This window comes from Taudactylus pleione, unplaced genomic scaffold (genome assembly GCF_031769625.1).
Source record: "Taudactylus pleione unplaced genomic scaffold, aTauple2 ptg000218l, whole genome shotgun sequence".
Lineage (NCBI taxonomy): Eukaryota > Metazoa > Chordata > Amphibia > Anura > Myobatrachidae > Taudactylus > Taudactylus pleione.
The window spans coordinates 2,081,776-2,098,822 of NW_028284620.1; the positions used below are offsets into that span (position 1 = coordinate 2,081,776).

A 17,047-nucleotide genomic window follows, 5' to 3' on the forward strand; every position below is an offset into this window, starting at 1 on the left:
ATAGCTCCCGCGTGGCCCAGACGGCACTGGTTCTCAGACCTTCAGGGTCTGTCCGTGGACAGTCCTCTGCGGTTGCCGCTACGACCGGACCTTCTGTCTCAGGGTCCTTGCCTTCACCCGGACCTGACTCTGCTGTCTTTGACGGCGTGGCTGTTGAGACGGCCATGCTGAGGTCCCGGGGGTTTTCCAGCTCTGTGGTGCGTACCATGTTACGAGCTCAGAAACCGTCTTCCGCGAGGATATACCATCGCGTGTGGCATACGTTCTTCCAGTGGTGTCGACCGAGAGGTTATGCACCGCGGGAGTTTCGTCTGTCTCGGATTCTCGCCTTCCTGCAAGCGGGACTAGATCATGGGCTTCGCCTTGCTTCTTTGAAGGTACAGGTTTCGGCCCTATCTGTCTGGTTTCACCGTAGGATTGCTACAATCCCGGATGTGCGCACCTTTATGCAGGGTGTTCTCCGCATTCAGCCGCCCTTTGTTCCACCTGTGGCGCCTTGGGATTTGGCTGTGGTCCTGAGGGCTCTCCAAGGACCGCCGTTTGAAACACTGGGCTCAGTGGATCTTAAATGGCTAACAGCTAAGACTGTTTTCCTTCTGGCCATTGCTTCGGCCAGACGTGTTTCTGAGTTAGGGGCTCTTTCTTGTAGACCCCCTTTCTTGGTTTTTTATGGGAACAGGGCAGTGCTCCGCACTCGGCCCGAGTTTCTTCCCAAAGTTGTTTCTCAGTTTCATGTTAACGAGGAAATAGTTGTTCCGGCCTTTAACTCACCGGGTCTTTCCGTGGGTGAGGCCTCTTTGGATGTTGTGCGGGCCTTAAGGACTTATGTTGACCGCACTTCTTCGTTTAGGAAGTCGGACGCTTTGTTTGTCCTCTATGGCTTCTGTAAAAAGGGTTGGCCTGCTTCAAAGCAAACTTTGGCAGCCTGGATCCGTATGGCTATTTCTGAAGCTTATCTTCATGAAGGCCTACCGGTCCCTCCTTCTCTGAAGGCTCATTCCACTAGGTCTGTGGGTCCTTCGTGGGCAGCTCGACGTGGTGCCTCGGCAGTTCAGATCTGCAAGGCTGCTACGTGGTCCTCTGTCCATACCTTCGTGAGGTATTACAGGTTTGACACCTTCGCCTCTCAGGATGCTTCCTTCGGGCGGCGGATTCTCCTTTCTGCACAGGAGCGTCCCCACCCTTAAAGGATACTGCTTTGGGACATCCCCAAGGTATCCTGTGGATACCCTATGGACCCTGAAGTAGAAAATATGAGATATGGTAAGAACTTACCCTTGTTATCTCTATTTCTACGAAGTCCATAGGGTTCCACAGGACTCCCGCCCTGTCGCACCTGTGCTGCAGATGGGCTTTGCTCTGGTCACCGGTTTTCCGTCTCCCTCTGGTGAGAATGTGATTCTTGTATGTGTCCAGATCTTTTTTCTCTCTCTTTCTTCTCCTCCTCCGGCCTATGGCTTGATAACTAACTGAGGTGCCTTGGCTCGGGGGCGGGGTATAGGAGGGGGACCCTAGTGCATCCTGGGAGGCTGAAAAGCTTAACTCTATGGTGCCCAGCGACTGACGTCACACCTATACCCCAAGGTATCCTGTGGAACCCTATGGACTTCGTAGAAATAGAGATAACAAGGGTAAGTTCTTACCATATCTCATATTATTTCTATGCAAGGTTGTCCCCAGAATGGGCCTGTCATGGCTTCTAAAGGGATTACCAAAAACATTGCCATCTGTACTTAACTCGTGAGCTGTAACTTAAAATGGCGTCGTGCAGATTCTTATTTTTAAGATGGAGTCTGGTTTCCATTCGCAAGATGGCGTCGCTCCAAACTAATTTTACACTGATTCTGTCTCAGCCACTAAACCAACTTCGACAGGGGGGTGCCTAACCCTAACCTCCCCCCGGGGGTGCCTAACCCTAGCCTAACCCTAACCTCCCGTAGGTAAAATGACAGGCGTCGGGAAATCGACGCCTGTCATTTAACCCTTGCCGGGATTAGACAGTCGGGAAGCCGGCGGTCAGGATTCCGTCTGTCGGCTTCCCGACTGCTTCCCGGGGTACAATACGGTTGGAAGGGAAGGAGAGACCATCAGGTGCTGACCAATGTTCAAACGGTCAAACCAGGATTCATTGGTATTAGTTCAATAAATGAATCACTAGACGGTTCAGTTGTATAGTACTGATCGGCGCTTTCTTTATTTCTTGGTCACACAGTATATTATACTTTGTACAGTACAGTATGTGTGATTAAACAAATATTTAGATTTTTTTTTTCCATATGTGAGACTGGGAGTTGTTTTAAATGTATTACCAAAGTATTAATCATGTACTTTGTGAATTGTATTGTAACCTGAAGGAGCGCACATAGAATAATTAAAATCACCCGTCCTTAACCCTACTATTCATTCTCTTAGTTACCTTTCAGGAATAACTGAAAGCTAGTTATGGCGGATGGCAGACATTTCTCAGGAGTGGAGCCAGATGTTTACTTGGATGGCAGAAGAGCTGCTGCAAGAGGCTTCAGAATTACATTTTTTATAATAATTTTTAGGGGGGGGTGGGGTGGGGTTATATTTATTTATTTTGAAATTATTGTTTTTTTATATTGTTATATAAAATATGTTATGTATTTTAAATGTTCATCAAAAGTTCATCTTGTTCACTTTGAAATACACGGCTAGGCATACCGTGTGAGGGGGATGGGTGGGTTTCTGATGTGTAACAGGTTGCCTGCCCGTCTGTGAGTGAACAAACTGTAAAGTACAGTGTATGGGAGGGGGATGGAAAAGAGAAATGACTGTCTTGCAAAACAAATATAGAACCTACAGTACAGACGTAGAGGGGCACAATCGGATATTTGAAAGGACGAGGACAACACAAAGAAAAAAATATAAAATGTAAAGAATAATCTAAATAGAATATACATTATGACTGCAATAGTAATAATAAAGGCTATCTACTTAATCTATCCAAATATATAGACCCCAAGAAGGTAAACTGGGGCTGTAGTGTATTATTATATGACCCAATTTTCCTTATCCATGAGATATTTTGAGGTTATTATATATAGATATGTAGCATTTAAACTACAGATGAGCGGTTTGGTTTTGACTGTTCTTTCCGCCAAATTAGCGCAAGTTCGGATTAGTTAAAATTTATTGTATTGGCTATCCAAAACACGTGAGGGCCTGATAGCCAATATGATGCTGTTTTTTAGATCCGAACATAACCGAGTAAAACCTTACCACTCATCTCTACTTTATACTAACATTAGTCCTACAAATATATATTACATTTACATACATACACAAGTCCAGGAATTATGATGTTTGTGCATGCAAGATGACGTTTTGCCTCTTTCTGAGTCCCGTTTTTTGGAGGGAAAAATCCGAACTCGGCGTGCAAACTCGAACCTATCCGAGCCTGCACATCCCTAGTGTGTGTGTGTGTGTGTGTATATATATATATATATATATATATATATATATAACAAAAGACAGACCTTGTTTAGTTGTTATACAGATTTCTTAATCTGTGGTGGCTGGTTTGTTTGTTGGGACTCACCCTTTGCCAACACTAAAGGATTCAGTGTAAACTAGATCTATTGAGAAGTGTCTGTGCTCCTAGAACTGTACAAACACTATTTTATATTAGTGCAGTGTGAAGCAGTTATTTCTCTTCTGTCTTAAATCAGCTGGTTACTGCAAGCAGATAAATTAGACATGAATTCTAGATTTCTTGTCATAACAGGACATATGCTGCCTATTAGACCAATGTTTCTAACCAAGGACCCAGTGACATCACCCAGTGAGGCACCATATGACTATCATTCATGAGGCACTACCTTCTAGTGAGGTGACAGGCGGCATTCTCATGAATACTGATCTAGCTAATGTGTGCATTGGACAGTTGTCCTTTAATAGATGTAGTTGTACACATTGATGTTACTAATGCATTTCTCTCCCTTCTTCCCATTCATCAGATTAAGTTTGGTGTGGATATTGACAAAAATGAAATTGTCCTTGCTGATGTAATGGACTATGATTCCTGGCACCAGAGCCAATTAGAAGACAAAACTCAGCAGAATGATAAGCAAGTAAGTTTTGTTATGACCTGCACTGTGTGTGATAATTACCACCACAATATTACCCCAGAGGAAACTGTGTCATTCAGATAAAAGGGAGATTATATGTATTCCTGTGTTGCAACTGGCAGTTTTCACCTTGAATAATAAACACAACTGTGTAGATACATGCTATGTACACACATTTATATGTACGACCTGTTCTCTCTGCTGTGCAGCTTTTCTAAGTGGTAAATATGAAGGTAGCCAGATTATATTACTATACTATATATGTGGATTGCACTTCCATTGTAAATGACCAAGGTTGTTGTCTGCATGTGAAAATGTCTCAGACTAAGTTAAAGTTTGCGGCGCTGATTCTGAGTCGCGTGCAGATGCCGCTGCGTCTTGTCCTGCAGTCGAGTCTGCGTCTTATGCTAAAGTTGCGGCCGATTTCATTAATACTGAGGCGCCCACTTGCAGCATATTGCGGCTGTGCAGTTCCGTCTCGGTGTGTCTTTAGAATCACAGTCTGCGCACCATTGATATTTGCACTAGCCCTATGGCAGGTGCAGTTCTCCGTCTGACCATGGCCTCCTGTGAGCAGTTGGGCATATTTGGACCCAGCAGCTTACAGCGACAGGCCTGCATCTGCTTAGCCCCCCCCCCATTACCTCCCAGCAACGCCTACTGACTGCCACAGACTGTGCATCCAATTCTACTCTGTGTCTCTGAGCGCTAACAATAGGGACACATGCCCAGGCTTAAAACTGCGTGCGGCATCGACACTGTGTTTGAGTTTTGTTTGTTTTTTCTTGGTATGATATTGCAGAAAAATATATTTATTTTTTTTCAATTTCCCAGGACTTGTTAAACCTGAAAAGCCCAGGAAGGGTGGTTGTGCTGATGGAATCCATTTCATATCTTGTGCACTGTGAAAAAATCAAGGTGGCATGCGCCAGCTACCGTATCCAATGTGAGCTGCGGGTGACAGCTGCCCACATCGCACCAGAGGAGACTCTGGATATAAAGTCACAATATGAAGGTAAACAGTGGTGACCCCTACCTTACGGGAAGAGGGGGCTATCCAAGGAATATACATATCCGCACAAACAAAAGAAATATGCTTTTCGTATATTATCTAAGTCCTTCCTTTATTTCTGTAAAGGTTTTTATAAAGGGGTGCAACCTGGAATATAAGTAATTATTAAAAGAAGAAAAAAGGGGAACAGTACTCCTATATAGGGGCACTCGCAGGACCAAACTCTTTAATAATAAATAGAAATTGTTTAAATATCTGGGTTTCCATAAGGCCAATTGTAACTAAAATAAAACTTTTATTAAATGATTAAAATCACAAGCAAGCGAAATGTAAAACAAACTTAAAGTTGTAAATGGCATATGTATATGTCATGCTAAAAAAATTCTGTATTTTGGAATATTCCGTATTTCGGAATATTTGGATATGGGAGACTCAACCTGTACCTGAATAAATTATATTTTGTCAATATTATTGAATTGTGTAGCTTTGTTCATATAGCACTAATTGTATTGTGTACTTATTTTAAAGGATGACCTGAATAGAATAAAATTCCATCTGTCTACGTAATTGGGTTATTATTGGATGAAATTTATCATCATCTATCCACTATATATTCGATGTTTTATAGATTCAATTGTAAGACAGTGGATAATATAGCCGTCTCACATATCAAATATAATAGGAAAAAGAGCAGCACTCTCCTCAATTTATAAATATTGACCCTTAACTCGGGTGTATACTTATAAGAGAGCTAGACCAATGTACTATATATCAAAATTAACAATAGATATGTCCATAGATCGGACTGTTCACAAATTGCAAAAATTTATTAAATCTGCACCCATCAGTAAAAGGTAATCCTATATTTAATAGTGGTACACAAGTGCCCCAATCTAATAGAGCAATGTTTCTCAAACTCTGTCCTCAGGACCCCACACAGTTCACGTTTTGCAGGTCACCCAGCATGTGCACAGGTGTAATCATTACTCACTGACACATTTTAAAAGGTCCACAGGTGGATCTAATTATTTCTCATCATTCAGTGTGGAGACATGGTAAATATGCACTGTTTGGGGTCCTGAGGACCGAGTTTGAGAACCTGTGTAATAGTGTTCCACTCAAACTTTTCCTTTTTATATTGTAAAATTAGATTCTATTCCTCAGGGTGCATAGTATATTATAATTAATAACTCATCAATGCCTGCTATAATTATCAGCACCCTCCGTTGGAAAACGGAATCACTATTATTATAAGCTTCACATAAAGAGCAGATTACAGTAAAATAACAGGTAAATTATAAATACAGGGGAATGGATTTTAGCCTTCCACACCATATAAATAATGTTGTAGCAAATTACATTTTTATTTCATAGTTTCATCATTATTCGATACAATGTTGCAGCCCATGGAACGCTCTGTCGTTGGAAAATATTCACATTCTACAGCCAGCATGTAGCTGGTACCATCAAGTTAGTATGTTCTGCATATCCTGGGCTCATCACTCATGTGAGTAATAGGTACCCAATCAGCATACAATCGCCTAAATTACTCAGACACGAGTATTGGATACAATTTTCAGTTAGATCCTCAGATTCATGTTTTTATATATGTACAACAACCATACTCTGTCACCTTATCTTGTGTGTATGTAATAGTGCTTGACACCGTAATTTAAATGTGGAGACCACATAACAACAACTGTTATAAATCTGTGTGACACACTATTTAGCGTGTACTGTTGCAGCTAAGAGTGGGCTGCCCGGCTGCAATTCATTTCAAGCGGCATTTGGGTTGGTGCGTCCATTGGGCATGTGCAGATAATCTAACAGGGTAGGTAGGGAAAGTGTGCATGGGCACAAAACCCAGTTTCTAGATGCCAGGTAGCACTGGCGTACTCAACGCAGAAGTTACTTCCCATTGGAAGCGCTTTCTGCCAACAGCAGTCCCAAGGGGAGACAGTCCAGCGTGTAACTAGCACAGAGCACTTCCAGTGAGAAGTCTGCCTATTGCCAGTGCACGGATTAGGAGATTGGGGGCTATGTTGGATTTTACTGGGGGGCTGCAGGCCCTAGGTAAAATCCGCCACTGAAGGTTAATCATTATTACTCATGTTATTAGCTCATTCTACTAAAAATGAGGTTGCCTGTGTTTGCTAGTGAGGAGATAATGTTGAACAAAAGTGATACAGTAATAATGAGTAATGCAGTGACTAAATGCCATCTTTGCTGTAACAATATTTGACGCTGGGTTCTGTACTCCCCCAGGAGATGGCATTCCCACTGTCTTCATTACTGTAGCCAGTAGAAGCTATGCTTTGGCATCCATACTGTCTGCAAATACTGCCTATCCTGTCATTAATTGCCCCACGGTCACAGCAGATTGGAGTGCACAAGATGTCTGGTCTGCCCTCAGGACGCCAGAGAGTATGTATCTCATTTTATATATAAGATGTAATGTGTCTCAGAGTATTCTGTACATGCTATGTGGAAGTAGCTGCCAATAACCCAAACCAGAACATCCGTTCTATATATCATTGCTCATCACCAGGGCTGGCTGAAGGGCAAGGCAAAGGAGACTTTTACCTTTGGTCCCAGAAGATGTAATTTTGAGATAAAACATCATAACATGTCTTGAAATCCCCAGTGTGAAAATACATTTACAGCAGTAATTTTAAATGAGCGGATGTTCATACATTAGGTACCTACAGGTTCCACTAGAGAGAGTGTATGTAAACAACTAATCAAGTTAAGTGCGGATTGTGATTTGGAAAGTTCATTCTTTTGAGTTTTTTATTTTAAATTTAATTCTAACGTAAGACGGAAAAAAAATCACATGTTTCTATTAGTCATCATGTACTAAACATATTATTAAATAATTGTTAGTAATTTCTGTCCTGATGAGAAATGCCTTTGCCCAGTTCTGTAATACATGCTTTGTCTTTTCTTTCAGATATTGGCTTTTGCACTGTGTTGTCTCCTCAAGCAGCAGCTCAGTTTGCCGCCCACATTTTGGGATTAAGCAACCACCTGCTGTGGGCCAAGCTGCGCTCCTGCACTCTAAACAATTGGGTCTCTCTGAAGCAGGCGGATGTGAAGCTGAGAGGAGGCGCCATGTGACACCCTCTTATTACCTGCTGTATGTTCTGTCATGCCATTCCCACTGAAGCACTGCTTTGCATATGTTTGACAAGTTATGCAGGGTGACATTATAAAATTGATTCCATAACTGATCAGGCTGAGAGCAAGATACAGTTTTACAGAGAGGTGCTGTGACCCAATTACAGGACTTATTACAGTTAACATCAGTCTTGATGCTCACGCCATGTTCCCCTCTATCCACATGTGAGCTTAAGTTTTCATTAGAGTATACAGCGAGCATCTCTGCCTATATAAAATGCACAGCATATCTAGTAGTCTGCAGTATTTTGCAATAGACATCTCTCTATATTTGCACCACTGAATTTGACTGGGGTTTGACTCCCTTATAACCCTGAAACACATAATAATCCACCACTGCCTCACAGTCACAGCATTCACACAGAAGTAACCAGGAATTGTTCTGTATACCTGAGAGCTCCCAAAACCTAGGGTCCCTTGGTAGACTCTCCATTGATTGGCCTAGCCACCACAGTGAAAGTAATACGAATTGATACCATCCTTGCTAACTGGCTGGTGCCAATGTGAGTGGGGAGAACAGACATGAGAGAAAAGCTGTGTTTTCTTACAGGTCATATTTAGAACACAATTGGTTCAGTTGATTTGGACTTTGTTACAAAAGATTTATTCATTGTTATCTACCTCAATAAACGATGGTTACATTCTTGTGTCTCTGTCTCTGTCTCTGTTTCTGTAGTGTTAGCAGCATGTGTCAATTCAATTAGGGGCGAGTTGCAGTTGCAACAGCGTATAAATGGCAGCAGAACTCACCCCCTCGCGGCCGGATCTTGCCCTGGACTAGTGGATTACTAGTACACAACCCCATTGGGCTGCAAAAATCCACGAGCCTGGCAGTACCGTGAGTGCAGCAGATAGCTGCACTTACCCGCGAGCGTAACATAGTCACATAGACTTTCTTAAAATATATAGACTTTCTTAAAATACAAAGTTTGAACTGGTACATATATAGGATTTGGATGCAGTAAATATAATTTATAGCAAGTGTTACACTTGGACAAGTTTACTCTTTATGCAAAGTGTATTATAACCTGCATTTCGTTTTCAACGACAAGGGTCCAACCCAAAACTCACCACCCCTTCATCATCCTATCTCCTACAAGCCCTACACTGGCTCCCCTAGCCATCCAGAAAACAATGCAAAGTTCTTACACTAACCTACAAAACCCTCACCAAATCCTCTCCCATTTACATCTCGGATCTCAGATCACTTCACACTCCTGCCCGCCCACTTCGCTCAACAAATGCATGCCGCCTCTCTTGCCAAATGATTACTTCCTCCCACCTCCAAGATTTTGCCTGTGCAGCTCTCTACCTCTGGAACTCTCTCCTTCTCCCTATCAGACTCTCCACCTCTATACAAATCTTCAAACGGGCTGCTCCATGCTTCTTCCTCTCTGTCTACCCCATCTGTGTCACCCCTGTCTGTCTGCCCCTCCCCTTTAGAATGTAAACTCTAATGAGCAGGGCCCACTCCCCACATTCATACGATCGTCTACTCTTAACTCACCCAGGCTTGGCGACAGGGGAGGACTACGGGTACACCTGTACCGGGCCCCAAGGTCCAGTGGGGCCCTGAGGCCCAGACGGGCACAAAGTGGGGCCGCGGACAGCAGACTCAGTGCTCCAGCCACGGCTGCCGGTACCCATATATCCGCCGCCCAGCTCTTGTAATCTGGCCCGGGCAGTGCTGGGCTTGACTTGCATGTAGCTCAGACATGTCCCGGGCCAGACATGACCTTTTCAGTATGCAACGCGGCGGCGTGACCTATGACGTCACGCCGCTGCATTGCATACTGAAAAGGTCATGTCCGTCCTGAGAGATCATCCCCGCTGTCGGGCGCGGAAGTGGAGATCCTCTTCAGAGTGGACTGGAGCTGGGTGCGGAGGTAGGTGAGGGGGCAGTGGTTATGGAAGGTGAGGGGGTTTGGGGCTGGGTGCAGAGGAAGGGGCTGGGGGCAGCAGCTATGGAAGGTGAGGGGGTTTGGGGCTGGGTGCGGAGGAAGGGGCTGGGGGAACGGCTCTGAAAGGTGAGGGGGTTTGGGGCTGGGTGCGGAGGAAGGGGCTGGGGCAGTGGCTATGAAAGGTGAGGCAGTTTGGGGCTGGGTGCGGAGGAAGTGGCTAAGGTCAGCAGCTCTGGAAGGTGAGGGGGTTGGGGCTGGGTGTGGCGGAAGGGGCTGGGGGCAGCGGCTATTGAAGGTGAGGAGGTTTGGGACTGAGGGCTGGGAAAGGTGAAGGGGGCTATGAGCTGGGAAAGGTGAAGCATGCTGGGGAAGGTGAAGGGGTCTGAGGGCTGGGGAAGTTGATGGTGGTCTGAGGATGGTGATGAGGGTCTGAGGGTGATGAAGGTGATAAGGGACTTTTGGGCTGAGCATGGTGATGAGGGTTTGAGGCTGAGGAAGGTTATGAGGGGCTGAGGAAATAAGCATGGCTGGCTACAGACACCAACTCTCCTACCCCGAGGCATCTACAGCACTGTGACCAAGACCTGATAGTGTCATCAGTGACAATGTGGTAAGTAAGTGGATTTTTACTTTATTTAAAGGCTTGCATATCATCATTTTTCACATATCACACATGCAGGGGAGTTATGTGTGGGTGCTAGGTCAGGGCTGGTGGTGAGAAGGTGAGGCCCCCCAGAGACATCAGTGTACCGGAGATTGCTGTTGCCGGCCCTGAACTCACCACAGGGGCACCTACCACTTGGTTGCTGCTTATTTGAGTGTTATGATCGCTATTGCAGCAATGTTTATAAACTATGTCCTAAGGGATACACGATTAAGAAGGCAGAGGATGCACGTAAACAGGTCCAAATATATACAACACTAGGCCACACCGCCGCTGCCTTCAGCTGCTATTCAAAGGAGTGTGTTAAACTCCCTGTATACAAGTACGGCTATAAGATGGAAGAGAACAGCACTATGGGTATATGCAGCACAGTAGAATTAAGCATAAACAATGTGGTTGGGTCAATGAAAGTAGTATCACATTTAATATATTTCTATAAAAACATTCAAGTTTATGTGATAAATATGAAAAATAAACAACTAATTGAGGCTCAAATAAGTAAAATGTTCCATAGACCGGTCTATTCAGTCTATTCAGTGGGAGTAGAAGTACTTATGTCCATTCTACTTGTGCACTTTTTTGGAAATGAGGTATACCCCTTTAAATAATAAAAATCACTTTATATAGTAAAAAAAAGAAGTAATTTTCTGGTAGAAGTCCAGCAAAGTAGGAGATTTATTACCCAGTTTATGAGGTGCCATATGGATCCTGCTAGCAAGAATCACCGGCCGTAGTGGTGCAAGAGGACAGCAAATCTTGGCTGGCAATGCTCCTGAGGAAGATGTGGGTACTTCCAAACTGAAATGAGTTGAGCCCTTGCACTGACACTTTGAACAAGAATACCCACTGTGGACTCTTACCATCTTCGGAGCAACATACTTTATTAGAGAATATTGCCCATGCCGGATTTCATTCTCCTGAACCACTACGGTCGGAGAGGGAGAATAGTGTCTTCCCTCCGAGCACATTGGCGGGACAGTCCCTGCAGGCACTCTTTAATACATCCCTGCACTATGATCGCATGCTGCATTATAATCATGGGGGCGAATATCACACCCAGATTACATTGCAAACGTGATTGATAAATGGACCCCTCAGAATGACACATTGTCTGCATAATTCTGTAACACTGTATACTATCTCAAACGTGTACATAGAATAAGTTGAGTACAGCTGGGCGCACACTATACGATGTGAGTATGCAGCGACGGCACAACGCGCTAAAACTACATCACGCTGGCTGTCGGTTTACGACTGTTCATTGCATTGTCCCATCTGCTGTGCAGCACAGCAGATGGAAAGATGGGATGTACGACTGCCGTGCACGTGCGATCAGGCTTTCGCACTATACAATCCACACAATATATTATTTCAATCCGCAATGGAACAATACATCATAAGATGGATTGCATAGTGTGTACCCAGCTATAAATAAAATTCATTATGTAAGAGAGAGAATGTGCAAGGTGAGAAATAAATAGAATGTACTATGTAACAAATAGAATGCACTAGATAAGAAATAAATAGAGTACGCCAGTTTCCCAAACTCTGTCATTACATTCCAGGTTTTAAGGATATCCATGCCTAAATCCAGATGGTTAAATCAAATTGGATATCCTTAAAACCTGGCACTGTAATGGCGGACTTTGGGATCCTCTGGAATATGCTAAGAAATAGAATGCATCGGGTGAGAAATAAATAGAATATGGTAAAAATACAATGTGCTAGGCAAGAAATAAATAGAAAACCTAAAAATATAATGTGCTAGGTAAGAAATAGAATGCACTGGAAGAAAGGTGATAGTGAAGTGTAAAGTATAGATATGTCAAGATAATCAATACGTGTTAATATAATAAGGTAAGAAAAAGAATGCACTGGGTAAGAAATAAATAGAATATGGTAAAAATATAATGTACTAGGTAAGAAATAGAATGCACTGGGTAAGAAATAAATAGAATATGGAAAAAAATACAATGTGGTAGGTAAGAAATAAATAGAATATGGTAAAAATATAATGTACTAGGTAAGAAATAGAATGCACTGGGTAAGAAATAAATAGAAAACCTAAAAATATAATGTGCTAGGTAAGAAATAGAATGCACTGGGTAAGAAATAAATAGAAAACCTAAAAATATAATGTGCTAGGTAAGAAATAGAATGCACTGGGTAAGAAATAAATAGAAAACCTAAAAATATAATGTGCTAGGTAAGAAATAGAATGCACTGGGTAAGAAATAAATAGAAAACCTAAAAATATAATTTGCTAGGTAAGAAATAGAATGCACTGGGTAAGAATTATATAGAAAACCTAAAAATATAATGTGCTAGGTAAGAAATAGAATGCACTGGGTAAGAAATAAATAGAACACCTAAAAATACAATGTGCTAGGTAAGAAATAGAATGCACTGGGTAAGACATAAATAGAATATGGTAAAAATATAATGTGCTAGGTAAGAAATAGAATGCACTGGGTAAGAAATAAACAGAAAACCTAAAAATATAATGTGCTAGGTAAGAAATAGAATGCACTGGGTAAGACATAAATAGAATATGGTAAAAATATAATGTGCTAGGTAAGAAATAGAATGCACTGGGTAAAAAATAAATAGAAAACCTAAAAATCTAATGTGCTAGGTAAGAAATAAATAAATAGAAAACCTAAAAATATAATGTGCTAGGTAAGAAATAGAATGCACTGGGTACGAAATAAATAGAACACCTAAAAATACAATGAGCTAGGTAAGAAATGGAATGCACCGGGTAAGAAATAAATAGAATGTGAAAGATTTTATACACCAGACAAGAAATAAATCATTTCTAGATACAATGTAACTATCTCTCTCTCTCTGGAGGAGACACAGCTCATGTGACCTCTCTGAGCTGCTTTATTCCCGCAGAAGAACACGCGTGGTTGGCTGCGCTTCCAGTCACTCCCCGCAGGCGGCTATATGTGATCGCACAGCAGCAGTAACCGGATAGTTCCCCTGGAAACTGAGCCCTAGCCGAGGAATAGCGCTTCCTTTCCGGCAACATGGAGAGACTAGAGAGGGGGGCAGCGGGCAGGTACTGGACGGAGGATGAGATCCGCGCCCTGATCAGCGTGTGGTCAGAGAGGAGCATTAGGAAGCAGCTGCAGGGCACTCTGAGGAATAAGGGGCTATTCATGTACATAGCTAGGAGGATGCAGCAGATGGGGGTATACAGGGACTGGAAGCAATGCCGGGCAAAGTATAAGAACCTGAAGTATGAGTACAGAGCCATGCACTGCGGCCACAGCACTGGGGACATGAACAAGCTGCGCTTCTATGGCGAGCTGCATGCCATACTGGGGAGCTCAGATGCAGCAGGAGATGAGGCCAGCGGTAATGCAGAACCCGGGGCGTGCTATGTGAACCCGAGCGGTGATGTCACAGCCATGGAGGAAGCAGGTAATAAGCTGTTTCCCCTATTGTAAGCAGGAATCCTGGGCTGAGCCTGTGTGCAGCACTAACAGCACGGTTTGCAGCTGCAACTGACTTATTCAGTGCGAGCGCTAGTAGTGTCGGAATGTGGTACTGCAGACGAATTTATTTTTTTTTGGCACAGCAAAAAAAACCAATAAAATATAATTCTTATTTCTGTGATGGCACTTTTATTTGTGGAGGGTTGAGGAGAACTTTGTTTAGAGCAGGTGAAATATTACTATTGTTTTGCTTAGTTTGGGGAATGTAATCTGAAAAACTCACACAGAGCACATAACATTTCCCTAAGACTCAAGGGGGTATTTATCAAAGCTGGGAGAGATATAAAATTGTGAGCAATAAAGTACTAACCAGTCGGCTTCCAATTTACATTTTGCAGGCTGTGTTTATAAAATGGTTGTTAGGAGCTGATTGGTTGGTAATTTAAATTTTTTCCAAAATTCTATCTCTCTCCCAGCTTTGATTAAATACCCCCCTAAGGGCTCTATTCAGCTACAGTGACGATGTTGCCCCGAATATTATCGGGCAATGTCGTCACAATTTTTTTTTATCAATTATTAAATTTTAAGGCTGCTATTCAGCATTTCTTTATGCAGGGACAGCGGTTGCGTTCTGAGATGGCGTTCTATAAAGATTTAGCACGGTAGAGCGCAATGGCTGATCCCTACAATGCGATACTCTGCGATATGGGAATTAATGGAAAAGATAATTGCGTTATCTTCTCCATTATCCCATTGGTGAATAGTGGAAATAGCGGAAATGCTTAAAAAATGCGGAAGTGCTCCAATTCCATGGCCCATGAGTGATGTAATAAGACGAGATCAGAGTGTAGAGAAATTATAGTGTCTTATTTTTTGTGGGACAAAGCTTCCCAAAAGACAGTGAAGCTTGTATGACTGTAATTTACAACATAATACTCATCAAGAGGGACATCTAAAACTCATAAGGCGAGTGAAAGAGGGTATACATCATTTAGGATCTAAATTTACCTACATTTACCTACCATTTAAAAAAAAGTCTGCTAAGGAGGGTAACTTGAATCGTAAGTGTCTCGCTCATCTCTCATTTGTTTATAAGGATTTATTAACGGAAACTATTTACATACTACTATAAGTGTGTAAAGCGGTTTATGATTGTGCAGCCCTAGGATATAATAAGCGTCCTCTCCTTGTTTCTATGGAAATAATACAATGCCGATGGTCAGAGCGATTACCCTTCGCCCCGTACCATGCAAGATTCCTGGTACACACCTGAAGATTTAAAGAAAGATGGAACAATCACTTGTTCTGTCTTTCATTATTATGCACTGCACTGCATTGTTATCGTGTGATTGCCCGTACTGCACGGCCAGTCACACAACGGCGCTGATGGCACACAGGAGCACGCAATCGCGGGTATACATTAGACGATAGATCATTCTGATCCACCTCAAATCGGTATATATGGGACAATATATCATCTGTGTACTCAGGCTAAGAAAACCACCCACATTGGACAGTGATCTAGATGCCACAATAATATTAGCACAAGTATTGGAATATTTCATATGTGCAATTGCTGAAACGGATCCATTCTATCAACAAGCAAATTAGAGGAATATGAACTATTAAAAATCCAATGTTGGTTACAAAACATGAAATTTTAGAAAATAAACTATAACGCAACCAGTTTCCCCTGCCGTTACTCTGAAGCCTGCATTCATGAAAGCATAGCCTTGGCAACGGCAGCAGCTTAAGCCGGCTAGCCTAGCCCACCATTGGGCTTTTCATGTAGTTCCATTAAATTTCTAATTTCATTATTTCATATAGCCTGAGCTACAGGACGTATAATGTAAAGTGAAATATTTTTCAGCCAGCTCCCTTTGCATCTGTTGCACACATGTCATAATATTAGCACATCCAGTTATTCACTAAAATAAATTATACTTGACATATCATATATATGTTGCATTTTGCTAGGTCTGTTGTTACAGTGAGACCATTGTTCTTCTCTTCCAGCGATGTTAGCTGATCAGAAGCATGGAGGTGCTAATGATCGCCTGGTAATCCCACCTGTGTGTAACGAGGCTGGCAAACACTGGACTGCCAGGGAGACCCGAGCACTTATCAACATCTGGTCTGACAAGAACATCAGAGGGCAGCTGAAAGGAACCGTCAGGAACCAAAGGATATTTGAACACATTGCCCGGCTTCTGCAACAAGCGGGTATAGATAGAGACTGGAGGCAGTGCAGGACAAAGTATAAGAACCTCAAGCACGAGTATGTTGTAGTGAAGAAAGCTCATGAGTCCGGGAACAAGAGTAAAACCATGAAATATTTCAATGAACTGGAGACTATTCTATCCAGCAAACCAGCCGGGCACAGAAAGAATCACACTGATAAACAGTCACACGTGTCATGCATAAGGCCGGCTCCTCCTGAGGTACCTGCAGACGGTCCAGCAGGTGAGTTGTTTTACATTTGACATAAACCTCTTCATGTGATGAGGCTTTATACTTCTTTACTCCCAAGCTATGCCCGCTGTGACATTGCACATTCTAGCTGACAGGTTGTACATGTACTGTATAAACCCCCAAAATGCTTTACACTATGGCCCTCATTCAGAGCCGCTCGTTAGCGGCAGTACGCTCGTTCCGAGCGATGTTTGCACATCTGCGCATGCGTACGCTTTTTAGTACGCATGCGCGAACCAGTCAGTGCGGCCGAAAATCCTTTGTACGCTATATAGCGAGTGCCTGCT

The 17,047-nt window shown here is 42.8% G+C and overlaps 2 protein-coding genes across 10 annotated transcripts in view; both read left to right on the forward strand.

Annotated features, from left to right (window-relative positions):
- Positions 1–8,929, forward strand: part of LOC148517355 (multifunctional protein ADE2-like) — a 62,039-nt gene extending 53,110 nt beyond the window's left edge. For 7 of the 9 annotated variants that reach the window (XM_088478728.1, XM_088478730.1, XM_088478727.1 and 4 more), the window contains 4 exons: positions 3,981–4,094; positions 4,926–5,106; positions 7,369–7,527; positions 8,054–8,929. In XM_088478728.1, the coding sequence (XP_088334854.1) occupies positions 3,981–4,094; positions 4,926–5,106; positions 7,369–7,527; positions 8,054–8,220 (621 nt within the window). In that variant the 3' untranslated portion in view covers positions 8,221–8,929. Of the gene's footprint in view, positions 1–3,980; positions 4,095–4,925; positions 5,107–6,477; positions 7,528–8,053 lie in introns of those variants that run through there. The other 2 variants (XM_088478734.1, XM_088478733.1) reach the window with 2 other exon arrangements.
- A 4,892-nt stretch (positions 8,930–13,821) lies between these two features.
- Positions 13,822–17,047, forward strand: part of LOC148517356 (multifunctional protein ADE2-like) — a 69,629-nt gene continuing 66,403 nt past the window's right edge. Inside the window, exons 1-2 of the mRNA XM_088478738.1 lie at positions 13,822–14,274; positions 16,305–16,751. Of these exons, the coding sequence (XP_088334864.1) occupies positions 13,878–14,274; positions 16,305–16,751 (844 nt within the window). The 5' untranslated portion in view covers positions 13,822–13,877. The remainder of the gene's footprint in view (positions 14,275–16,304; positions 16,752–17,047) is intronic.